Genomic DNA, 27,415 nt, shown 5'->3' on the forward strand with positions numbered 1-27,415 from the left:
AACTGCCAGCTCGAGTTGCACTCATTAATCAAATGTTAAGGAAGAGAGGTTCTTTCGCCTGCACCCCAACGAGCAAAAAAAAAAGTAAAGAGGATACTTTGGCAAAAGATTTTTTTTCGACCCAGGATTTTGGTGCAGGGGGGCAATAGTCTTACTGCAAGTGTTTGTGCAAGCTGAAAATGCATTTAAAATACACAAAAATCCGCAACGAGAAGCTAAGTGAAAAAGCGAGCTGCGCGAGGGAGACAGAACGAAGAGCTTGAGGAGGCGCCTCGGCATTGTGTTTCATGCTATTTGCATTTTCTCTTCGCTTTTTTCACATTTTTTTTGTATTTCTTGTTTTTTTTTGGCAAGGCAAATAGCAGCGAGTACATAAAAAACAAGTTGAGAGGGGCCAACACACACACACACACACATACACACCCATTTATGGAGGGGTGGAAGAGAGATAGATATAAATAATAAGTCTGTGGGTGACTCTGTGTGTGTGTGTGTGTGTGTGCAAAAAATGGGCGTGCCGCCCCGTCGAAACAAAAACGGCAAAAAAAAAGAAAGAAAAAAAAAGCGAAAGAGAAATGCTGCAAAAAATGCATTTTATATGCAGATGCATGGCGTAAATTGTAGTTACGTACTAAATAAGTAAAACAGCGCTGAGTATTTTTCACTTAAAATGCAGCAAGGCAAAAAGCAAAGCAAAAGGGGCCAGAGACCCTCTGCTCCTTCTGCCCCGAAAAAAAGGGGGCCGAAAAGGGGGGCGGGACGAACCTCTTAATTGGGTGCATGCAGGCAAAATAACATGCGAGGCGTGCGCAAATTGTTCGGGGTTGAATCAAAGTGGAGGCTAAGTTAACTAGCCGACGGCTAATTAAAACCTGAAAAGTTGGCCACACTTGAATATCCAACTTGGGCGTACTTCTTCGACTTAACGTGTGTGTGTGTGTGTTTTTGTGTGTATGAATGGAATTTGCATTGGGAATTGGACTAAGACAAGAGCGCGGCTTTTGTGAAAGTTGCTAAAGTCGAATTGGCTCCGAGACTTTTCCGCTTTTCTGTTTTTCCCTTCTCCGCACGCATTAACAGCTGCTCATGGGGAATGGAGATGGAAACAGGAATGGAAATGGAAATGGAAATGTCGCTTGTGCTCTCATTTTCCGCAAACGCAAACACAAACACAGACATGAACACAAGCCGAGCTCTATTTGCATAAGCATTTTGTGTCTCTGGCTTTGTACACATGTTGGCAATAAAGCCACACAGCGGCAACCACAAGAGCGTCAAAATTAAACACAATCAGAGCAGAAACTCATTTAAGGCGCTAAGCATTCGCAACAATTTCGCCAACAACATCAATTACACTTGCCTCGAGGGCCACAGCAAAAGCAAAAGCAAAGGCAAAGGCAAAGACAAAGACAAAGGCAAAAAGAGATTGAAATTGCTTGGAACGCCTCTAATGAAAGGATTAGCTTAGATTGCTATCAAAATATGAAAATTTATTCTAGCTGGAAAGCCTCCTCGTGGGTTTTTTTTTACGACTCACCCTCCCCTGAAAATCCTTTTTTGGCCGAGTAAATCTTTGAGTTGCCGCATTAAATGAAACATTGCCGTCCCTTATTTTTTCTGCTCCTCCTGCGGCCTGTGTTTTTTAATTTCATGCTGAAGGACACGCCTTGGAGCTTCTTCATTTTGTCAAGTTAATGGAGAATAATAAAGCGCAAAAGTAAATAAGTAAACAGAGCGAAGACGCAAAACTACAACAATAAAAGGCGGCAGTCGCAAGGCAAAAAGCTGAGACGGCAAACGGCCGGAAAATAAAAGCGGACGACCAGAGCCGCGCCAAAGTCCTTTTGGCCCGTCCCGTCCCTCCCAGCGAAAAAGAAGGAGCCAACCCCAGAGCAAGGCATCTTTTTGTTTTATGCGAAATGCACTAAAAATATATTTAAATTTATTTCATTTTCCCACAAATGAACTGCGCAGGACATGGCCAAAGTGCAGCCTTGCCGTTTTGCTGGAAGTGAACGTTGATGTGAATGTGAATGGTGGGGGGTCGTGGACGGAGGTGGGGCTGCCATGACGCCAGCCAGGCGACAAGGACGATTACTTCACGACCCCCTCCCTGCTTACGAGCAGCTACACAGAGAAAAAGGTTACAAGAAAATAAAATAAAAATTACAAACAATATCATAACGATCTTATAGTCAAAATATTAATAAGCGTTTTTACTAGAATATTTTAATCAAATCTGAATACTATTTTACGAAAATAAAATAAATAATAAATTCAGTACACATTCAATATTATAACGAGTATTAACAGAGAGTTTTATTTAACAATAATGAATTCTAAATCCAAAAATAATAATTCATTTTAAATAATTAATAAATTAAAAACAAAAATATTCAATACTTACTACGTTAGTAACGGGTATATTACCAAAATAATTTAAAATTAAAATTTTAGTCTTTAAATATCAAAATATGTATAATAAAACCCATTGACAGTCTTAAAACGCGAAATAATAAATGATTTTGTCTTAAGTTAGAGTAGCATATTTATGAAAAAATTTTACATTAAAATGCTTAAAAATGTGATGACAAATTTTTATAAATTATCTTTGTGTATAAAACCCAGCCCCTTAACTCCCTGTGTGCTGTAATAAACTTGACTGCGCATCTCTTATGTTGTACTTTTTCGTACCCCCACCCCCACCCCTCAATCTCCTAGTCAGTTGTTGTAGTTGCTGCTTTTTAAATAAAATTTTTATGAAATTTTTGGCAATTGAACTCAAGTTTTAATGGAACGCCATAAATTAGTGGCGCTGTCCTTCTTCTCGGCCACTTGAGTCCCGCTGCGAAATTGGATACAAGCGCTTAATAAAGCACTCGAGAGGCTGAGCGGCGTCGTCTGACCGCTTCACTCCCCTCCACCCCTTGACCACGCCCCTCAACCATCCCCAACCCCTCCCCTGAATGTCACATCCATTTCATTTGCGCTTGGCAACCGACATCAATTCATTTTGTGCGCAATTAGATTGTTGTTGTCGAGAGGCGAAAACACACACACGCGAGACTTAACTTTCCAATATGATCCGATCCGATCCGATTCGTTTTATTTTTATTTTCATTTTTATTTTCATTTTCATTTTATGTCCTTTTGCAGCGCCGTCCAACTTTTGGCCATTGAGCGAACGCTTTTGCCACTGGCCATGGCAACGATTGACTGGGCCCCGAATGGCTTTGAATGTATTTCGCAGTCGAAACTTTTCAAATTCATGCACAAGAGATAGATATACATAGATAGATGGTCAAATCAAAGCGCCAACTAAAAATGTGAATAGCCAACGAAAAAGTTGAGCCCACGGGAGCGGAGAACTAAAAACGGAAATTCTAATTAGTATAACTGCGCACTTTCTTATAAGCACTTTATGCAGTGTTGATATGGGGATATTGTGCTCAGATAAAAATGTGTAATTAGGTTTCTTTATTGAGCTATTTTCAAAGCCTCTTTATACAGACCCAAGTGGATAATCCAAAAAATAATGTCAAATAATAAATAAATAATATAAGGTATGACCAATTTTTTAATACTTTTTATTATCCAGCCTTAGCTCTTCCAAACACTATTTACTGGGTAGCCTTATATCTAGACCCTTTTTCAGAAGACTTTTTTCCATTTGTATTTGAATTTGGCTGTTGTTTTGGCATTTGCATTGGGCATTTGCAGCGTGCACTCTGGTGTTTCATTAGTTGGACTACGAAACGAAAGTTTGTGGTCTGTTGTCCTTACCGCCCAGGAGTTCCCTTCATCTCTTCATCCCTCTATCCCTCCAACCCACTACCCCTTTAATTTTCCCACCAAAAACCCATTCACCACCCATTTCCCAGCCATATATTTTAGCTGCTGGATCCGTTGGGGCAGTTGTAAAGTTTGTCTTGCAGTTTGTCGGGAATGGATTGTAAAGGGGGGTCAGAGTGGAGTCAGTGTGATGGGGACTTTGCTAGTGCCAGTGCTTGGTCATTGGCCGAACGCGTTGATGTGCAATTGATAGCCAGGAATTGGAAGACCGATTTATGAGAAAGCGAATCGTTCCCCCGGAAAGTTTTGGTTAACAATATCATCTTTCAATGGAAGCCGCAGAAATTGTTTGAAATCGAATACGAATCATACGATTATTTAGTGAAGTCTTAGTTGATTGTGAAATCTACTTTATAAATATATACAAGCTTTGTTTACATACAGTAAAATGTATTTTGAGATCTGTTTTCATCATATAAAGAAATAGAACAAAGCTTAGCTATTTCCTTAGTTTTAGCTAAGCTGTGAAACAACTTCCTGCTTTTAAGGACATCCCATATCCAGAAATGCGAAAATGAAGTAAATACAAAAAACATTGTTTAGACAAAATAAATTGTATTCATTAAAAAAAAGTTAAACAAAGGCAGCTGTCCTTAAATGTTAAAGCCAAGCTTTTTAAAGACTTCCAGTTTTAAGGGACATCCCTACCATAGAGCACACAAAAAGGGGAAATTCAGCTGCCATGTTCCACGTTCCATGTGCCAGACGTGACTGAAAAGTTGCTGCTATCATTTTTACCCGCAATAGTTTCCACTGCCGGCAATTAATTTATGTGACAAACTGTTTAAAAAGTTAAAGCCGCCGCCCAAGGACCCGTAAATGGATTCAACTAAATCTGCTGCATCCGATTTCAACTGGAACTGCGCTCTTGGCCACTTGACTGCAATTGGGGATGCTTGATGCTGGAGTGGAGTGGAGTGGAAAGTTGACTGAAAACGGCGATGAAATAATCATGTTATGGCTGCGAGCGTATTTTATTTTATTTAGGGTCAGCCCCGGCGAAATGTGATGAAATTTATTATAACCGGAGTGGCCACTGGCACTGCAAACTTTGCACAATCAAGGACCAAAGATATGGCCGTCCGATAATGGCAAGACAAAGAAAGAAAGGCGGCCCGAGCAGCTGAAAACACTGAGGCTAAATTACGGAATCCTTCTTGCATTATCCGGCTGCTAGATTAAAATGAACTATTGCATGACAACAACACCGCAACAATGGCAGTGGCAATAATAATACAAGCAAACGATAAGCAACACGAAACGGCCAAAAGCAGCGTGCCAAGTGCTAAAGAATGAATGAATAAAAGAAGCCCGGCCAAGGAAATCTGTGAAAGACGCCGGCAAAAGCGGCAAAAGCAGCAAAACCAGCAAAAGCAGCAACAGCAGCACCATGGCCATAATAATGGCTGGGATAATAATAAGAATTAAGCAAGAAAACACATCAGACAGACATAGACATCCAAGCTATGGCCAGGGAAACGGATTCGGATTCGGATTCGGATTCGACTCTCCTCTGTTTTTTGGGACTCGACTGGGAACAGGGAACGGGGAGCTGAGCTGAACACAACACAACACACGGCTTCCGTTTCCGCAGCCATTTTCGTGGGGATTTATTAGTTTTTGCTCGTTAGAACTGCGCACAGCTGCCGGGCCATGTTAAGAAGTGTTTAAGCAGAGCTACACGGCGAAAAAAAAAACAGAAATTTATCAAGACATTATCCTTATCAAAAGGAAATCTTTGAAGTAAGTTTTAAGAAATTTAATATCCAAAGTTTGCCAAACCTTTATAGTTTCGTAGTGAAAAAGTTAAGTTAACTAGAGCTCAAGTGTCGACTTTAATCTGATGTAAATCTAATTAGCGACTTTATGCCAACACAAACAAATATCCAACTTAGCATTAAATCCTTATCAAATTAGTTTAACGTTCTTCAACGACAATAATGAGAAAATTTAGATGTCACTTTAAATTTAACGTAATCAATGATTTTGATAATTTTATACAAACAAACTGAATACCTTAAAAATATCATTTTTCGTTTTTGGACTAACAAAAATTGTGTACAAAAAACCAGTTCAATTTTTTTTGATATTTCTATCCGAGTGTTATATGTTTAACTGTAATTTCTGTTACTTGAACCACAATATCTATATTACTATAGCTTAAAAGTATTTCTCTCTCTGTAGCAATGGGGAAAAAGGAGCTCGAGCAGCTAGAAAGCTTTAGCAGCAGCAGACGACTTCATGAACCAACAAAAATTAACACCCAGTGCAAGAAGCAGACTACGAACGACTGAAACACACATAAGCTGCTTGTTTATAGTTACAGCTTATGCTGCCACCTTACCCACTCTCCTTGGCCTTTCCCGCTTTTCGCCGCATTTTCCCCCGCTTTTCCCCGCTTTTCCAGTGACCAAGCCATTTCGCCTATGAACCTTTTTCTTTGGCTAAAACTGCAGTCGACGGCAACGATGGCAGCTTCTGTTGCTGATGTGCATCAAAGTGAGAATGATTGATTCAATTTTAAAGTTGTTGCTATATGTGTATTGGTGGGTTAAGCTCCTGCGAGTGTATGTGTGTGTGTGTGTGTGGGTGGGTGATGGTGTATGTGTATGTGTATTTGTGAGTGTGTTTTAAGCACAGACTGCTTCTCAGTTGCCAGCTTTAACAAATAATCTCGCTGCCGTCCATTCGTTTTGAGTCGTTGCTCCTTTTGGTACACCTAGAACAAAAATGAATTCCAAAAAATAAAATGCAGCAAACACTTTTACATGTCCTAAGCTGCATTTTCAATTGGTGAATGGTTCACTGTTCATTTTCAACATTTGAAATTGCCATGTAGCCATGTAGTCAATTAGAAACATATTTGTTCTTTACTTAATGGCATTATTTATTCAATAAATAACATTGAAAATATCACAATAGCTATACATTGTGCTATTGCTGTTCCTTAGGTTATAAATATATTTAAATGATAAATTATTCAATATGGTAAATATTATATTTTATTAGTTTTTGCAATTGTTTCTTTTTGGTATATGGTATTTACTTCAAGATTATTAAATTATTCAATAAGTAATATTGAAAATATCTTATTGGCTAAAGATATCGCATTTTAAACTCTTTAGATTTCAGTTCTTCTGTCTTATACAATATATAATTTGTGTTTCAGTGCAAGGACATGAGTGGGTGCTAAGGATTGAAGGATATCCGAGGGGCAGGAGGAGAAGGTGCTGCTGCTGCTGCTGCTGCTGCCATGATGGAGTTCGGTCAGAGGCAGCAGTCGTTGGCTGACTTTTCTCCGCTTGTTACCTCAGCTACTAATACCAGAAATAATTACAAAAGTGAATTTATGTTGCTGCGGCGATAACAAATGCTTTTTAGCACTCCCCTTGGACCCTCTTGACCCGCCTCCCCCCTTATACCCTTATACAGATGCACTCTGCACAGTGCAAACACACTAAAGTCGAAGATTTATTTTTTCTCCGAAGAGTTTTGGGCGGGGGTTTTGAAATGCGCGTAACTTTTGCCAATGACGCAAAGGAATTTTCAGCCAGAGCAGAGAGCAGATGTATGAATCGCCATAGATGGGGGATTGCGATGTCAGAGTGAGCTATGGCCAGCAAAGTGCAGAAGGACCCTGGAAATCCAGCAAATCCTGCACCCAATGATCCACTGGGTGTGGCATCCATCTAAGCATGTGGCATACAAGACTGAACTTTCTTTATCAAGTTTTGCCACCATCACAGATTAAAATTTGGCTTTCTGACACTGCCGAAGCGACAGACTCCCGAATTAGTTCTGCTTTTTTGGAGGGAGGAAGGGGGCGTGTTAGTGTTGTGAATTAAGCTGAGTGACTTTCAAATGAGTGGATGCGCCCTGAAGTTCATTAGCAAAAGCCAAAAGTTGCTTGATTGACGCCCAGCATTGACTGCAGTTTAGCTTGCTGAAGTTGCATGATTTCTGCTAGCACTTGGCAGTTACTTTTGGCTTTTCCAAGGGTTATTAGGGATAATAACAACCATAAAGGTCATGAAAAAAGGGTCACCTAATTTAATATATATTTGCAGCCATTTTGTAATCAGTAAATTTTAAACTAACCTAAACGATTTTGAATAATTCTTCGAACTTAACTTTTTACAATTCAGGGGCAATATTCAATCTTTAAATAAATTTCTAATACAAACTACTCACTTTAAACTCACATGTTTTGTACCAAAGTATTATATAAAGTTGTTTGTTTTGGAACCTACTTTGGTAACTCAGTATTTAAGCTACGAAAACAGCCGAAAAATGTAATAATTGTCTTATGTTCTGCAAGGCAGAAACCAAGTTTTTGTAATAAGCTTACCTAGATAAGGACATTAATAGTAAAACGTATATCATTCCACCAATATTAACTACTTGTTCTTTAATAATACTGTCCTTTTTTTTCTCATCACTAAAGTTTATAAAAATCAAAGTTCCATCACCGGCAGAGCAGCCAATTAAATCCTTGTCAGCCAACTCTTTTCCTCCGAAACCCTCTTACTTTTCTAATTATTTTTCGTGTCCGCAATTACGTTTTCCATTTTCCATTTGCCATTTACATAACCTTGCCTCTTGGCCACCGAAAGCAATCACTTAAGTGGCGCTAAAAAATTATCTAACAAAATTATTTCAAGCGAAAAACCGAAAAGAGCGCCGCAACCGGGTAACAATCGATGCGAAATACTTGGATAATTGGCGCTTATTGATACTTGAGCGCCACATAATCGTCTTAATTACTTTGCAAACTAACTTTAATTGGCCCGAACGGTGGACGAGATAAAAGGGCCCCAATTACAAACGCCTGGGCTGATTGCATGTCTGCCTGCCATTTGAGGCCAACGGACAAAAAAAAAACAGTCTGGCTTCGAAAAACTAGACCAGAGTAGAAAAAAAAAACCAAAAAATAAAGGGAAAAGATGTCGGTGCTGATGCCGATGCCGATGCCACCATTCATTATCTGCCGACCCTCCGATCTCCGGGGCAGCCAACACTTGAGCCGGGCCCTCTTTCAATAAATAATATAATAATAATCCAATCATATTGTTACATCCGCGACTGCCAGTCATCAGTCTCTCAGTTGCAAAAGGGAAAGGGATTGGGAAGGGGAAAGGGGAAGGGAAAGGGGTCAAGGGAAATGCCCGTTCAGAGCTGTCCGGATCAAGATACTTTGTTCTTGCGCTTCCGCCGTGATGCTTCCGTCGCCTGTGCACCGTTCAGCATCCACCCGGAATCCAGAGTTCAGAATCCATAGTCGAGCATGCACTGGCAGCCAGCTAATATGCGTCCCGCCGGCGCAGCGGAAATTGCAAGCCCAGGCCCTGAGTTTGTTGGTAAACGAGGGGAGCGGTCTACAAACTGCGGACTGCGGACAGAGACTAAGCTGCTTAAAGGCGCATCATCGATGCCAACGCTTCCAGCTTCCAGCTGGAGAGATTTATAGTCCCGTTCTCGGGCTCAGTTCGGTTTTGCCACGTGAGATGTTTGGCCCGGTTTGGTCGGGCTTGGCTCCTTTGCCTCGTTGCCCAGGGACACGTTGCGTTTAATTCGAGTGGCAGCCACAAGATGCAGGCAGAAAGGATGGTGAGCGGAATAATGCATCTATTAGCCAAATTGTTTTCCCTCTTGCACGCATTTAGATTAGGTTGAAATCACGGTTTGATTTCATTTCATAAGAGTGGAGGCATATTGGCTGGTAAAATCATTGGTCATCTTTATCTTGACGATTAATTATGTATTTCCCTTACATACTTAGCAACACGAGGATGAGACACGATTTCATTTTATTGAATTTTGTAGTTTTTATTAAATATTGTATTTCTTTAGAAACTATAGCAATCCAAAGTGGTTATGGTCAGATAAAGAATTTAGAGGGTTGATTTTATGCCTTAAAGGAGTGTTTTATGTGTTTCAGAACTCAAATTTATTGTTATTGGGGTGCTTATAAGCAAATGCTGTTTAACCCAGATAAGTAGCTTTTTAAAATAAACTCAATTAGAAAAAATGCTATAGGCCATTTATTATTTAATCAGCAACATTTTGCAACATTAATTGGGGTCATTTGACTCCTCACTTTGAAGCCTGCAATTTCAGATTGCGATCGGTTGTAGGCACCCCCGTTCCGCCTCAAACCCCTATGTGCTTATTTATTTATGCCAAGGGGAAATATCAGATTTACTGCAGTCGCTTGCCAAATGGCTGAGCCAAAAGCAGCGTCCATTATCATCAGCGGCAGCCAGGCATTACGACCTCGGCTCAACTGAACTGGCTTTAATGTCATTGGGATGGCGCCGCTGATTTGTCAACTCTCAGCTCAGCTCAGCTCAGCTCCTGCTTCCACTCGCAATTCTGATAATGGTCTAGCTCTCAACGATTTCCTTCCCGCGATTTTTCCTCCTCCGTGCCGCGGCAAGGTGAAAATTGCAAATTACAGCCGAGCAAATAAAGCAGGCAACGGCAACATAGACCTACGAGGAGAACTTTTTGAAATTACCAAAGGAATGAGCCGGGCCTCGCCCTAAACCAAATTGAATTCAGTGCTTTGATGGCAGACGACATTGCCGTTCGCGGAGAAGGACATTTTTTAGCTGCGGCATTTCAAAGAAATTGTCATGACAAATTGAAACAATTTCTTTGGCTTTTGTGGCTTGCCAGCATAGGCAAAACCCCGAAAACATTTTATGCAATAAATTAAAAAATTTGCGTACAAAAAACTCGGGCAGCTTCGACTTCTCGGCATTTGTTTGCCGTTTAATGGAGCGTGTGCCAGAGAGCCCAAAGAAGCCAAAGAACCCAAATAACCCAACACGAAATTTCGAATTGAGTGATTTTTGAGAGCAGAGGATTGGTAGTAAAGTGATGTGTTTAATTGCATTTGTCATTGGACTTGACTAATGTATGGTCATGAAATTCCCCGATTTGGCAATAAATATAATTCCAGTTCTCAAATTCTCTGGCTCAAATAAAAGTCAGGACTCGCAGATATCTTATTTCCAATTCCGAGCAATTGTCAACGCAAATGTCTCAACTTAGGCGCTAAGCGTCCAGCTTTTCCCAGTACCCTGTTCCCTGTTCCCTGTTCCCTGCCATCCCTGTCACTTTCGCTCCGTCCGGACAATGCGCAAAATTTTAGGAATGTCGACCCGTAGACAGGACCAAGACATTGGTATAATACAAATGTGTGGGGTGAACCGAAGAGGTCGAAAGCAAAACAAAAGCGAGGAGGGAACACGGCACAAGACATTTAATGTAAACGTTTTGTCGACAAATGTCAAATGGCCACTCTCGAACGGACGACTGGAAACGGACAAACGGACAAATGGGGTGGAAGTGACCCACCCACCCAGCGAACACCACTAAATTAATTCGATTTAATGCTCACCTTAGTGCGACGGTCAGGCGGATTAAGCAACAAAATCAATGATAATTTGCCAGGGCAATGAATAAAAGAACAAAGGCTACCCCTACAAGTTCATTTCATTACGGAAATGAAAATGGCATAATTAAATGCTAACGATGCTGTCAGTGGTGGCCCTTTTATACAACTTCTTCGTAGCGCCCCGGGTGCATCCACGTGCCCGAATAAATCAAATTTGCGGCTTTTGGCTTTAGCAACTCACCGTGGCGGCGGCCTTCAAAATTACCGACTTCCAATCATGGCATTTTCTTTATTTTGTCGGGCTTCTGCTTTTTGGCAAATGAAGTCACGGTCGAGACGGTGGATGGCTTACCTGAAAAGGAAAATAAAACGGGGGTGAACGATAAGCATTAAGTGTGGATTTAAAAAATAATCATAAAAAGTGCGCACAGTTTCATTAGCCGCATTCATAAGACATTAAAGCTGACGGCGGGATATCAATTTGGCCAGACACGGGACCCATTAACACCGACTTGCACACACACACATACCGCCAAGATCTCCTGCCAAGATCTCCTGCTAAATAGAAAATATGAAGCACGAAAATGAAAAAAGGCAGCCACGCCTTCGTTTTGCCTTTCTTGGCCGCCCTGCGCCATCAAAGTGTATATCCCGCCAAGGCATCAAAAACGAAGAGATTCCCCAGCAACGCCTTGCAACATTATGATCACCACTCGCACACATGTATGCTGAAATAATTTTTATGATTATTTCTTCCTTCCGTTGCCGGCTCATCCCCACAAAAACCAGACAAGACCAGAGCTGAAAGTATTTCTGCAACGCGCTCCTCTATTTTTCTCGTGCACACAGTCCCTGAATTCGCCTCTGAATCTGACTCTTTCCAGATAAGCACAGTGGAAATGAACATTACGAGTAGCCCTGGAGCCTGGATCTTTGTGGGAGCATTTGGCTGCTCGGATTTCGCATTAATCGTCCAGGCTTTAGCCATAAAGGCTTTGGACTTTGCCTGAGGGCCACAGGTATTCATACTTAGTTAAAGCTGAATCAGATCGATTAGGGAAACCATTCGAATTTTTGATAGTCTCATGTCAGCTAAATTAAGACATAAACAAAAATAAACTTAATATAATTTGGATAACAAACATCATTCAAATCTTGATATTTTTGTAAAGCCTGATTTAATGTGTGCTTTATTATGATTAGCCTTATTATCAGAATAATGTCATTCAATTATGTTTACGTAAAATAGTTTATTTTTTTTTATGTGTAAAAATGAAATTCAATAGATTTTTTTCCACATATCATGTGTGTGTTTAGAGTGAATTTTTTGTTGGATCCACATTCCAAATGATGTAGTTGAAGTGTTTATACTTCAAAACTATTCGGTAAACGAATAGAAGTTGAACAATTTAAATAGTTGCTAATTACTAAGATAGATTTTGATCCATTGATAGCAAATTCTTTATCGTATTTAGTATAACCCTAATTAATTAAACTTCTTTCCTTTAGTATATGTCGGTAGGTTTATAGAAAATCAGGCAACAATTTAGGTAATTAAATACTTATTGTATGCCATTTCAGTGAACAACCAAACTGATAATGATTCTCTAAGCCCTTATAGGCTTACGCCGCTGTTTGTTCGACCACATTTGCCACCCGTCAACATCCAACTTTGCTTCACGGTGCCAAATGTTTGCCCGCCTTTGCCTGGCTTCCCCACTGGCAGCGATATGGAATTCCTTGGATTAAATGTTATGTTGGCATTATATTTCTTTCCCTTTACGCCCATGTGTGTATGGTGTGTTGGTGGCGCATGCTGGGCCTTAATGTCTTCATCCTTGTGGCCCGACTGTGGCATTGTTGTTGCCGCTGCACTAATAGCTGCGCCCACAAAAGTAGACTTGACTTTTTGGAGCGGCTAAAATAGAGCAGAGCCGAGTTAAGTAAATAATGCCAACACATGTAATACATCAAGGCGCGTGTGTGCGTCGGTGTTTATTTATGATGTTTATGTGGTTTTTGTGCCTTGCCGGGCTGGCTTTAAGAATCTGGGCATTCAATTTGTATAGCGTGCGTGTGCGTCTTGGGCGTCTTCCCTTCGCCATTTCATTTAATTTAAAAGTAAATGAAAAAACAGCAAAAATTGCCAGAGCACATAGAAGAAAGTATAATAATATTAAAGCGTTTTTTTGCGACATAGAACTAAGCACTTGTAAATCCCCATGGAGGATGTGCCATCAAGTTAGTCTCAAACACAAACACACACGCACACCCGCTGCACTTTTATCCACATGCAAACAAGAGTGAGCTTCCACCCCGTCCATGGATATGCATATATGTACGATTACGAGTACGAGTATGTATACACATACTCGCATATTCGAGTGAGTGTGCGTGTGTGGCCAAACTCATAGGAACTTATGCATAAGTGACATTAAGAAAAAGCTCTTCAAATGCTAGAGAAACACTTTGGCCACCGCCACCGCAGCCGACAAGGAAAATAGGAAAAACCAAGTAAAAGTTTTCTCAGCTGAAAGCATCACAAAAAAAGAAAAAAGTGAAGGAGCGGAGGAAATATATGACAGGATGGAGCGGGAGGAGCGGGAGGAAAGCGGCTATCCGGCTGGCATGCAGCAGCCAAATGAACGCAAACTTTCGGCGGCATTAGGGATATGGCAGCGTCTCTGGCGGAGGATATGCAATCATCATGCGGATTTCCATAAGCAGCCAGCGAGCAGCGAGTCGAAGGCAAATAGAAAACCAACAGAGGACACCACCAGCACATGAGCAAACACACACTCTACACTCTAGAAAAATGTTTAAGGCACGAATTTCAATTAGTTTTCAGACAAATCTTTAGGCATTTGCCAGTAACAATTGTAAGAAATCAGTTTGTATATTTACACTATCTTACATTCTTTTTTGTGATTTTAAAGAAAAAACTATGCCAGTTGGCAAACCCTCCCCTATTGTTGCGAGTGTATTGGGAATAGCCCACATACTCGCACACATACACATACTTGTAAGCTGCAACTGGCTTAGCTCAATATCCTTTTTGGTGCAACTTTAAACTTTTTTCAATGGCGTTTCCGACTGCATCTCCGCTTCGTTTTGACTTTGCCAATGCCTCGCCGCCGGAGTCAAATGTTTGTACAGTCTGCAGACCTCGTGTCCTCATGTCCTCAAGTCCTGTAGTTCTGTAGTCCTGTAGTCCGCATCCCCGAAAAACTCCTCCCCTTTGGGGATCTTCGTTAAGTGGGTTTGAGCATGGAAAAATTGATAAGTTGCCGGGGATGTACGGTGTGCGTGCTTATTGACATATCTCTAACTCATGCGCGCCATGACTTCTGCGCTGCAAAGTGCGATGGAAATGTTTAAAGTTTTCCTTTTTGCGATAGAAGGAGACGTGAGAAGAGGACACCGCAGATCCTGCAAAGTTTGCAAATTGTTTTCTGCGGCTTCCATTCAACTCTGGACCAAGCAACGGATGTGAAACGGTCATGGCAACTGATATTTATAATTAGAGAAAGTTTTTGGCAGCCAGCACAAAGCGAGCATTTGGCGTGGTTTATGCCTGAAACATATCTAAATAATACTGCATTTCCAGGATAAGTCGTTTTGCAGCTTAAGCCTCAAATTGACTCGGTAAATCCTATTTTCGGTGGCCAGCAGGCAAAGCTTTTAACATTTGCCATATGAAATCCGGAGTGTAGTTGGCCACAGCCCTTGGCCAAAAGTGGGAGCCAAAAAAAAACCACCAGGCCAGAGGTGCAGGTTAAAATCACTCTTTTTGGCCAAGAAAAAACGCTTCTGGTACCTGGCAGCAGTGTCAGCTGGCAACAAACGCAAGTATGCAAAAATAACAGGGAGGTACACATCCAGCCGAAAAATGGCAGCAGTTGCTCTCTTCCGAATCGCCAATTGGCAGCAGTTAGCGGCAGTCACAAAAATGCACTGAGCGACTGGACTAGACATAGAATTTAAGGATTTCATTTCTACTGAAAAAGTACAAAGTGCTTTTGATTGATAAAAAATGTAGGAAATGATATGTGTCATCCACATAGATAAATTTAAAAAAATTCATTGTTTTGAGATTTTGACAGCTTTGCATGTTTGGCATTTTATCTTAAGTGGCACCCAATTTTCGCTCAGTGGAGAATCCCTCATACAAACAAACTGCCACCGAACAATACAAACGCACTTGTCGCCGTTATTGATTCAATCATTGGAAATGTGTTAAGGTTTTTAAAGCAGTCCCTCTCTTTACTTCAAGTTTTTTTCAGGACACCCCAGCTGGGCACTCCCTTTCCCCCGGTTAACCCTTAACCGAGCAGCCGCTCCACAAACGACCCCCGCCACCCTTTTCCGCTTTCCGGCGAGTTGCCTTTTTGCTGTGTTTGTTTTCTGTTTGCATTTTTTTGTTTGTTTCGAGCTCTGCAGCAACTCAACTGTCGACTGTTTGCTTTGCGTTGCTTTAACGCTATTTTCGCTCTGTTTTGTTTTGTTTTGTTAAGCACTTTTGTACAGTTTGTTGTTGCTGGCTGACCCCCCAACACCATTTTTCCCCTCCGCCTTCGGCCCATCAGCCCAACCAACCAGTCGTTGATTTTTCCCCATTTTTTTTTTTTTGGGCCGTAAATTTATGCTAACAGCTCTCCATTGAAAATGCATAAATTTATGTGTTTACACTATGTGCAGGCATTTGCTTTGCGGGTGCGGATGCGGATGTGCAAAGAGCAGGGGTCTCGGGCACATGTGTTTACTTAGCACTTTTTATGGCCTGGACAAAAGCCGGAAACCCTGACCAGCCCGCAGTCCATGTTTTATTTACCTACAGTTTGTTTTATTTAGCCCAAACTGTTTTTTATTTTCGGCTAAGCTCTTTCTCTCTCACTCCCCATTGTTTTAGGGCGTCGCAAAACTATGCGAAATTTTATAAATTATTATTTGCATAAATTGCCGTATTTGCCAGCGCAAATGAGACCAAAGTCAAACAGAAGTTCGCACGCAGAGCTCATAAAACTTAGCTCAAGACTAAACGCTTTTGCCCAACGATCGGCGATGGGATGTCCGTTCAAAAATTCCATCAACGCCCCAAATGACTTTATGCTAAAGTTTGGCTAAGGCATAAAAACGAAGGCAAAGGACTGTACAGAACGGAGTGCCAAACGAGCAAAACAATGCGGACTCGACGGCAAAGGGTTAAGGAAAAGGACTCACACGTACACTGTGCACGGAAAGAACAGATTTTACGTATTTTAAGGAATTTTCTATTGTCAAAAGTGCATGAAAAATACTTAATTTGTTGTATGCTTCCAGATAATTATAAACTAAAACTAATAAGCTAAAATACTTAACAAGTGTTTGACCCTAAATGTTGTTTCAATTTCATCAGAATTCATTTGGATTTATTTTTACTACATTATAAATTAAAAATGTATTTTAATTTAGTTAAAATAGTAAGAAAATTTTAAAAAATTATTTCTTCATTAAATATTTTTATTTTAAAAATAGTTATACCTAATAATATATAACAAATTGTAGTTTAACTCTAGTTCTCTGTGTAACTTCTGTTCCAGCTTGCCGACTGAAGGAGGTACTGTGGCCGATGCATTAAAACGTGCCAAAGTCAGCCAGTGGCTGAGGAAAAACTAAGAAGTGTGAGGACAAAGTCTGGGGCAGGCACATAAATGCGAAATAAAAACCATTCGAATGGCAGGCGACACTCAAAATCGATACGAACCGAACTACAGGATGGTCTTAAATACAGAGAGTGGGTATGGTAGAAATCGTTGGTAGCTGGGCATTGCAAAAGAACGAAAATGTAAATGGGCCTCGGCTCTCGAGCCCAAGTGTTCTGTGTGTTTTTGGTATATGGGGCAGCAGCAGTAAAATAGATGGGCATTTAAGATGAGCCAACTTCCCGTTCGGTTCTCCCTTTCTCAGGCTCTTAATCCACAGTTGCGGTCAGCAGATCAGTTGGCCAAAGTCATTGAAAAGCCATTTGGTAAATTGTTTTTAGATTCTCTTTGTTTGCCAAAAATTTTCTAGGTGGTTTCATTTAAATGTTTTCCGTCCAAAGATAAAGGTTAAATACATTTAAATCTAGAGTTACCTAAAAGAAGCCAACAATATATTTTAAGTCAGAAAGTCCTTGAGATTCATTCCGAAATACGATGTTCATATTTCTTTGCACAATGTTAAACACCTATTTTTTTAATATTTTAGGTCTTGGCACCACTGTAAGATTAAAACTTTGACCTTCTTTATATCCGCGATGCACATATTTTTAAGATATTATATTAAACTTCATTTATAGATAGCTACTTCGTGCCCCTAATATTTTTCCCCATGCTGTGGCACTCATTCTCGGCCAGGCTCTGTAAAACAGTTCACGTCCTTGTCGCTGGGTAATGGAGGACCAGGACCCCAGGCGAGTGGTTGCCTCCTTTTTGGCGTTAATGAAAAATGCATGAAATTTAAATTGCGCCAAAGTGTTGACCAGTGGCTGGACCCACACCTTTCACTTTCCCCTTTCCCTTTACTCCACCATCCGAAATCCGCTTTTCTCGAATGCGATGCGGGCATGAGCAATTTGTTACACCGTGCAACAAGCGAACGATCCGCAGACACTTTTATTACACGGCGCCAGTAAAACGAGAAAAGCGACAGACAAAAAGCGACAAATGCGATGACAAACAATACGAACAACAACAATGACGCCGCTGTCAATTGTCTGAATTTCGAAAACGGAAAAAAAACTGAAATAAAAACACTGCAAATCGGAGACTGAGGGCAACAAAAAATGTGAACCTCATTTTCTATGCCAGTGCCGCTGCCAAATGTCAAATGTCGAATTGAGCAATGAAATGTAAACTTTTCATTTGCCGCCGCCAACGGGAAGCAAGCGAAGAACAAAAGATATTGCAGTGTAAAAAATGGACAGTCAAAAATGTTACCAATCAAATAAAACGTAATCAAACGGAATGAACAGGACAGAGGGGAAAACATCAAATCGAGCCACGATTTTTGTGTTTCACTCGGCGACGAGGTAGTGTACTTTCTATTTTTAGTTGGAAGTTACGCATTGGAGGTTTTAAAACACACCGATATAATTACAGGTCATTTAAACCAGTTTTTTGTAAATATATTCTTGAGAATAATAATCTTATTAAATACCTACATATTGAATGTCAAATATAATGTTACTCTCCTACTAATTCCATTAAATTCTGCAATGACTTAACAAAATTAAAGTCAGTAAAATAATATAAACTCTTAACCATTTTTGAGGCATTGCCTAAGCTTTTGGTTTAAGACAAAAGTGTATTTTTTATGCAAAAACCATTTAATTTTTTAATTGAATACGTTAGAGTGGTAGTGCTTTAGTTGTTTAAATCTTGTAAAATCACTTGAGTCTGTACAGAAAATTTGAATAATAATTTGACTACTTCAATTCAAAACCACATCGAACCCTCTAACCTTTATTTCTCATATTGAAGGCAGTACAACATTAATTCCTTGACACGATTTGCTTAAACATTTTATCGCATCCTCCACTTTGTGCCCAATTTAAGGCGAATTTATTGAGAGTCTTTAAGCACGAGCACTCCACACCACCACCACTACGGATGGAAATTCGAATGGCTCACACAGACACGGGCGCATAGCTAGGGCCAGAGCTACTCAATTGTAATGGCCGCTGGCATAAAATACAGCTCACAACGAGGGGGCGCCCAGAAACGGCCACGCCCACAAGGCCAACCAAACACCTTTTTTATGCGTTTTCATTTGCAAAAGCGGAGGAAATATCTTGCCCACGGGGCGTATTAAAATCAATTCATTTAATTTTGATCAAAGCGAAATAAATCTTTGCGCTTTTTGCTTAATTTCCTTCGCTTTTCCAGTTGGTGGAGAATGGGGGAAAATCCACAACAACGTCAGTGAGTAATTTGATGTAAAAGTGGGTGGCTGTGAAACGCAAAGTAAGACAAAAAGCACAAGTAACTGAGAAATACCGTAAGCGAAATGAGAAATTAGTAAGTAAAAAGCTTGTCAATGTGTGTGTGTGTGTGTTTGTGTGAGTGGGTATGTAAGTACAAACACAGACGAAGTAAAGATAAAGACACACATAAAAGAAAAGCGGCGTGTAAAAGTTTTTCCCAGCTCCCTGTGCTTTTCCTTATCAATGCCAGCGACGGCAACTGAATTAATTTTTCAATTCGCCAAACGAATTCATTGACTTTTTGTGTTCACCCATACACCCGCATAGCCAGCTTCTTGCAGAACCAAACACTCACACTCACACAGTCAAAGATTCTGGTTTCAGACTCCACGTTTCTGCTGGGGTATTAAAATCCTTTAAACAGATTTCATTTCGAACGCTTTGCGGTCGATAAATGCATTTCACTTTGGTGGTTTTTTACCCACACAATCTCCCACACACACTCACACACACACTAACACACACCGTTCATGCTATACGCTTTCCCTTAAGCATTTGTGTGTGTGTTTCATTTGGCATTGCATACTTTTCGGCTGCTGCTATCCTTTTCGGCTTTTCCGCCTTCGCAACTGACTCTTTCCAATGATTTGCTGGCAAATTACTTTGAGGTGTTGCCTGCTGTCTCTCGCCTCACTTTGCCACTTTTCCCCCTTTTCCGACCGCTTTTTCTCGCTTTCTCTGCTGTACAAAAATTGCCAAATTCATTTCCAAAACAAACATTAAGTATGTGTGTTTGTCTGTACGCGGGGGTGTACTATATGTTTAAATGTGTATGTTGGATGCAAGTGTTGCCAACCAATTTAAAAGTTTTGCTGTCGCCGTCGCCTGAGCGAAAGTAAAGCGCGCTCGCTCGCTGTTGTTGTTGTTTTTGCATCATTTGGGGGCAAGGAAAACAGCAAAGTGCAGGCGGATCACAGGCAGATGGAGATAGTACAGCCAAATACAGTGGAAATTACTTTAAGGAAATACCATCTAGGTCTTGTCAGGAAAATATGGGTTTTTACCTCATCAATAAAATCTCCTCAAGCTATAATGGATTTGCAATAGGTATGTATTGTTATTTTAGTTTACATCGTTATGAAGGATAAAAAATATAAATAAAAATACATTTATTTAGCAAATCTTCTTATTCAATATTATTTTAAGGAATGTGATGTTATCTGATATAACTCAAAAAAGAACTATGTTCCGATATATAATTTTTGTTTAAATTTGTTTTAATTAATTATAATGCCTAGAGTAGGCTAGTCTAAATAATGCGAAATTAAAGGTATGTGGCTCAGCATATGGACCTTCTTTTCCTGCTAACTGCCACTGTAGTTGGCCATTATGGAGGCTGCTGCTGCTGTTGTTGTTGCTGTTTTTTTTGTTGTTGTTGTTGCTGTGATGCTGTGGATGGGACTCCTTCCACTTTCCACTTTGCACAGCCAACTACTGTGGCACTTGTTGGCTTGGCTGCTGCTGTTGCAGTTGCGACACTTGAGAAACTCGCAGTCGCTGTTTGTTTTTGCAACAGCGGCATGTAGGTGTAACCCGCCCCCTCCTCCTTTCGTCCTGTATATAGTAGGTATGTGTATGTGTATGTGTATGTGTAAGTGCTGCTCGAAAGTTCATGCACCGTGTGCCACTGCGGCTGTGTGTGTGTGTGGGGGTGTGTGCCCACTGCATATATAAATTTATATGCATGTGCCTGTTACGCTCTGCTCCTTTCGCTTTGCCGGCAATTTGGCCGACTCCCTCGCATTTGAATTGGAAATCCAGCGGCGTGCTTAATTTTCAATTTGCAATCATTTGGCCTGGTAATCAATGTTTGCTTTGTCGGTGTGCGGTTGTCGACTTTTTCTAGTCCTTTACTAATTAGTAACTAAGTGTGGCTCATCGCAAAGTCAACTGTCCTTCTTCTCTTTTTTCCTTTTTGATTCTATTTAGTGGGAGAAATTGCTCCAGTTTGTAAAACAAACGGAAATTCTTGCACAACATAGTTGATGTTCAGTATACCTGTCTGTTCTAAAACTCCCAGTTGATTGAATCAGAATATGTCTAACTATTCACTTTTAAATATAAATATTTATGGACTCATTAAGACTTAAATACGCTTATTATTCTAGCTATCAAAATAAGATTGAAACTAAGAAATATAACATAGAATAATATCTATCGCAAATAAAAACCTTTTTTTGTAGCAATTTGTTATATAAATGGTCATTTATTAACCGAGTATAAAAAAATATATTCTTAAATGCACTAGTTATTCCTTCCGAGAATCAAATTGAATTTCAATGAATAACTAATCGGTATGCTAATTTTCATTCAGCAATCAATTGCCTTTGTGTGGCTATCCAGTTTTGCTCTATCCCTGCTAATTAGTAACTAAGTGTGGCTCATCTCAAAGTCAATTGTGCTGGAAATGACCCTCCATGTATTTTTTGTCCGGTTAACCACTACTGAATTTGCTCCACTTTCGCACCGCTCATTTCCCAGGGTTTTCCCCCAACGATTTCCCAGATTTCTAGTAAGCCGCCCCGCATTAAGCCAACTTACACCACGCCCGGAACCGGCAGACTCTTCACTTTCACCCCGACTACCGACTACCAGCCAACCAGCTCCTATTTATGCCCTGCCAGTTGGTGTTGTCTTGTCTAGTAATTTTCTCACACTTTGCTAGCCGCTCATCAACGCTCTGCTGCGGCGGCCAAAGGGAAAGGCAAACTTCGCAGACTCAAGTGTGGAAATTTTCACTTTTTTGCCATAATTAAATTCATTTTCAAGTTGCTCTTGCTGCCTGGCGGCCTGGCTTTCGACTCAACGAGAAAGAGAGATGCCACACACCGACGCACACTCAACTTTTCACTATTTTTAGTAGACATTTTCCATTTTTCATTACAGTCCAAAGTCGGGCTGCCCGACTTCGCTCGCTTCTCCTCGTTTCATTTTCATGCAGCTTCCTGAGCCGTTGTTTCCGGTTTTATGCCTGCCAGTGTCTATTTGTGTATAGTTTTTGCCATTAGCAACCGTTGTTGCTCTTGGGCTGAGGAGACGGAGAAGGCCCAACAAATTGGAGAATAGTCCCAGTTTCTGTCTCTATCCCTGCCTTTGTTTCCAAGTTTCGGCTTAAGTTGTTTTTAAGTTGTAAATCTCTACGGGCATGCAATTTCCCAGCCTTAGCCCCAGCCCCAGGCTATATCAAATTTTTCATTTGTGGTTAGAAATATGAAAATTGTAACTGATATTTATGCTTGTAATGCCTACGCTTGACATTTCAGCCCGGCGGGGTGGTGTCCACAATAATTCATCTCCGAAATGCGTGTTTGAGTTCTGTTATTTTCGGATAACAAGTGCGAATTTGGGCCCCTTGGAATTTTATCAATTCGAAGCCGGGCGAATGTTGAATGTGATACTTGTACTTGTACTTGTGCTTTATTGGAATTTTTGAAATCTACCTCCTTGACTTCCGACTGTCTGGGATACGTTTAATTGAATGTGTTGCCAGGATGATTTTGGCCATGTGACGCATACGAATTTCTATAAATATGAAATACTTTGATATCGATTGCCTACGGTGTTTTTCTCTCTTGAATTGTAATTGTTGAGTCATTGCTTTGAATACATAAGCTGATGCTTTCTATCCAAAAAGCGCTGGCTTATTGATGTTTTTGCTAAAGGCAGAGGATTTCTAATAAATTAAATTAATTCCCGCATTTAAAGTTTTCTTTTTTAAATTTATAACTTTTAAAATGTTAAAATATGTTTAATTATCAGACACCAACGAAAAAAAACGTAAAAGTTTCGCAATTAAAACATTTTTCCATACAAACGGCACTTCAGTATGATACAACTTATACAACTAATACGATAAATTATGTTTTTGCCATGGCCGTGTTTGAATGATTTGCTAACTATTTAAGCTCTCACAAATCCTTGAATGAAAATAAAACGCAATTATTTCGCAAAATAAAATTCATTCAATTAAATCCATGCTGAAATCTATTTGAATACGTTTAGAATTGCAAATGACTTTGCCGACATTTTTTAAATTAATCTAATACATGATTTATTTGTTTTAACAATGTATTATTTTGTTTGTTGTTTTTCAATATTCTGCTTTAATGAATAATAGTTTTTATGTGTTTTAGTTTTGCATTTTGTTTTTATCTATGCAAATTGCTGTTTCCGATTGTTTTGACAGACACTTACAAATTTTTCTAAGAGCTCATTTTTAGGTAAATAAGTGCAAATAAAATTCCGCCTAATTATGTTTATTACTCAGAAGACGGAATAAGTAAGAATCTTTTAAAACATCCAATTAAATAAGATATCTACTAAGAAGTCTAAGATTTATGAATGCGAAGTCGTTAGTTTTTTTATAGAATCGACTTCTTTTGAAAATAAGATGATTTCTTGATGGAAAAATATTACCTTACAGTGAAATAGATTTTTTCTCAGAATCACTAGCTTTTTAAAATTATTTTATAACAAAACTGAGATACACCAATAAAACAAAATATATTTTAAGTGAAGGGTAATATGGGCCCACAACAAAACAGAGAATCCCTAGATTAATAAAATTTCTATCCAACAAAACTAAGAGATGCAAATAAAAAATAGAAAGTAATTTTTTTGAAGGATGTTATAGAGCCACAATAAAAAAGAGTTCGTTGCCTGCAGCATTTGAATTTCGAAACACGTCTCAGGGTCAAAATGGCAGCGACATTTCTCAATTTATGCAACACCTTTTGCCGGTGGAAATTCCGCCAAAACGGGGGAGGCCATTCACCTCGGAAAACCCGCTTTTCCACTCACCTGGCTTGGAGTTGCTGCCCACGAGCTGCTGCTGTTGCGACATTTGCTGTTGCTGCTGTTGCTGCTGCTGCTGCTGCGAGTGTTGCTGCTGGCCATTGTGCTGCAAATGGGCAGCTGTCACCGATTGCTGCTGCTGCTGCTGTTGCTGCTGTTGCTGGGCGGCTGCTGCGGCCGCAGCTGCGGGATGGATGGCCAGCAGCTTCGTTTCCGGCGGCTTGTGCGGCCCCATTGTGATCTGCGGGGCACCCATGGCTATGGTCGGTGCTGGCATCATCAGGGTCGACATGGTCAGCATTATTTGCGAGTGAATTTTGGACCTAAAACCTAGGCTGGCGATGCAGTTGCTCGGTTGCTCAGTTGCTCAGCTGCTCAGTTGCTTTGTCTCTATTGATTTGCTGGGGGTCAGCAGCAGGAGCTGAACTCGATGCCAAAGGTCGTGCGTTAGCCTTTGTCGCCAGCTTTCTCTGGCTCTGGCTCTCGCCTCTGTTTTCTGTTTTCTATATATATATATATATAGTATATGTACGGAGTGCAAACTTATGAAATATGCTCTTGCCTCGCCTCGCCTCGCCTTTATGTATTTTCACTTTTCATGTGCTGGCTCTGGGTACGTATATATTTATTGGCATAAGTATGGGTAGGTATATGTGTATTTTCGTTTTTTTTCGCCTTTCTTTTATGTTTCGCTTATGTGTTTGTTCAACCGGAAATACACGAACTCAAGCGCACTTGGCTTGTAATATCGTTTCAGGGATTTCCTTCGCCTTCTGCCTGCCAGTAATCGCAAATTATTCTTTCTTTTCTGTTGTGTCTGCTGGCAGCGGAAATTATAAATATTCCTGTCATGCGAGTACTACAACGAGTTTTGTGCCAGACGTCTTCTGTTTTAATATCAATGTCTGCTTGGGTATGTAAAATGTCAGGCCCAAAAAAAATGCAAAGAAGGAAAATAATGAAAATATGTGAGAAAATAACAGGGGAAAATAACAGGGGAAAAAGTGAAGTGAAGCCCTGCTCAGCCGGTAAAGTTTTTAAGGCAGCTGCTGCAATGGCAATTATTTTGCCGGCAGCCTCTGGGGTTTCGTCGCGCGCGAACTCAGCTGACAACTTCAGAAAGTCAGTGACTTCAAATGTGAAAGTTGTACAAATATAACAAAAACTAAGGCATGATCGTTTAACCAACAAAAATAAGTGTGTGAGCCAGCCCAGAATAATTCGCCATTAGAGGCAGAGTCAGAGTCAGAAGAAGTCTATGTTTCGAACTACGCACGAACCAGGCAGACGAGATCAATCGCACACACAGGATATAATTTACAGGATATACAAAGCGTTCGGTATACGTTCGTACTAGACCGCTGGGCGACGCTTTTCTTACTGAACGCCAGGAGCACACGCATTGGCCAAAATTCGGAGGCGCTGCTGCCACTGCAACGACGGCAGAAAGGCTGCCGATTTTCCTGCTGCCGATTTTCCCGCTGCTGCTCTGCTGCTGTTGCTGCTAAAATCGCTGCTGCCGCTGCTGCTGCTGCCGCTGCTGTTGCTGCTGTTGCCATTGCCGATGATGGGTTTCCCTACATTTTTCTCTTCGGCGGCAAAAGGAGCTCGGCAACGATACACGAAGCTGGCTGCCATCGCTGCCATCGTTCATGAAATATTCACGAATGGCTCGCTCTCACTCGCGCCGCCGTCTCCTTTCAGAGTCCTTGCTCTCCGGGCCTCTCTCCGTCCCGCCTCCGCCTCGGAATCCCGGCTGCCTCGTTTCCTCGCTCCGGGCGCCATTCACAAGCTCGGGCTGCTCGTCCTTTTTGGTCCTTTCGGCTCCGTTCGCCACAGAGCGCAGAATCCCCGAACGCCGGGAGAGGACTGGCATTTTCGAAAGCGCCAGACACATTTGAAATTGGTTGGGAATACTCAGGCTTAGATTGTGTTTTTTTTTTATAATTTATAAAATTACACAAGGATGTTTAACATATCTTTTAGTATAAGTTTCATTTTAACAAAAATTATTTACCGTAAAAACCATTAAATTCTTTTCATTAAATTAGTCCATTTTAATCGGCTTATCTTACCGCTCATAATCTTTCAAAGCAACTTCGAAGAAAGTCCTTCTCTCGTCTGCCTTTTCGAAAATCCCAGTATTTTTATGGCAAGGCCTTAAAAACTGTTATACACCTGCCTGAAAAGGCAGATGTTAATAACATTTACAAACATATATTCATATATTTGCTATTTTCAAAAACTAAAAATATTTTTGAAAATTTATCTTATATTTTTTATAGAAAAGTTGTGAGCAAATATTTTGGATGTTCTTAAGTTGTTTATAAACTTATTTTTTATATTTTAAGTATAATATATTTTATGATTCAACTCAAGCTATATTTTATATTTCATTTCTTCTATTTATCGTCTTACCAGTTAAATATTATATGTTTAGCCCCTTCAAGTAAGTTCATACTACACAGTTACCTTCTTGTTTATATTGACTAAATATTGGTTTGAAAAGCTTTGTGCACCCAAAAGTATTTTTCGCATCATTTTATAGCCCTTATTTTGTTTAAAATTAAGTTCGAAATCATTTTAAACTAATCTCTATCCCTTTTTTAATCTTCAAGAGAATAGAATATGTCAAACACTTAATTAAGAACATAGACGATAGGTCAACTAACAGCAAACTGAACGATTGTGGTGAGTGTCAGACAGAAAACGTTCAAATGTCAAAACTAGTGAAAAGGGTAAGATAAATCAACTGATTCTAAACTATTGGATTCTTGGCCTTAGTCTTACATTTGCAGACAGAGTTTTTTTTAAGAAATAGAAAAATGCCTAGACTAATTGTCGTATGAGATGTATCTCCGTCTGTTACCGCTTTTTTTGCCCTAATTGCAGCCCAGGTACGAAATACAAACAGGACGGCAGAAAGGATGCAATTTCAGGTGAAGCTCCTTCCTCCTCGTTTTTACTCCTTTTTTTTCGTTGTTAACATACTTTCTCGTGTCGACAGCGGTGACAGGGGACAGCAACCGAGACGTTGACGGTGTTTTGAGGTAATGTTGCCAAGAGAACTGCTCCAAAATGGAGTAGGGAATGGGTAGAAGCTACCAGCAAAATGGGAAACGAGAAAAATACATAATTACGTGTAATTTAGCATGCGAAATTATCATTGTTCTGCTCGTATTTAGCATGGAATCAACGTCGCACGGCACAGACATGGAGTGTCGGTAGAATACCTCGTGTGGCCGACGACGGGTCCTGCTAAGTGTCATTTGTCCCTGTTCCCTCACTCAAATGTATGAACTTGAAGAAAAATGTATTAAAAAAATTTTGTAATACAAAAAATTAATATTACTTTAAAGAAA

At 40.2% G+C, this 27,415-nt stretch overlaps 1 protein-coding gene across 14 annotated transcripts in view; it reads right to left on the reverse strand.

Moving 5' to 3' along the window:
* LOC128262711 (cytotoxic granule associated RNA binding protein TIA1) overlaps positions 1-25,490 on the reverse strand; it is a 100,901-nt gene extending 75,411 nt beyond the window's left edge. The window contains exons 1-2 of one of the 14 annotated variants that reach the window (XM_052997211.1): positions 25,361-25,490; positions 24,060-24,830 (exon numbers count right to left, since the gene is read on the reverse strand). In XM_052997211.1, the coding sequence (XP_052853171.1) occupies positions 24,060-24,354 (295 nt within the window). In that variant the 5' untranslated portion in view covers positions 24,355-24,830; positions 25,361-25,490. Of the gene's footprint in view, positions 1-24,059; positions 25,287-25,329 lie in introns of those variants that run through there. The other 13 variants (XM_052997267.1, XM_052997158.1, XM_052997249.1 and 10 more) reach the window with 13 other exon arrangements.
* Between the last annotated feature and the right edge of the window lie 1,925 nt (positions 25,491-27,415).

The sequence above is a fragment of the Drosophila gunungcola genome, chromosome 3R (genome assembly GCF_025200985.1).
Source record: "Drosophila gunungcola strain Sukarami chromosome 3R, Dgunungcola_SK_2, whole genome shotgun sequence".
Classification (NCBI taxonomy): domain Eukaryota; kingdom Metazoa; phylum Arthropoda; class Insecta; order Diptera; family Drosophilidae; genus Drosophila; species Drosophila gunungcola.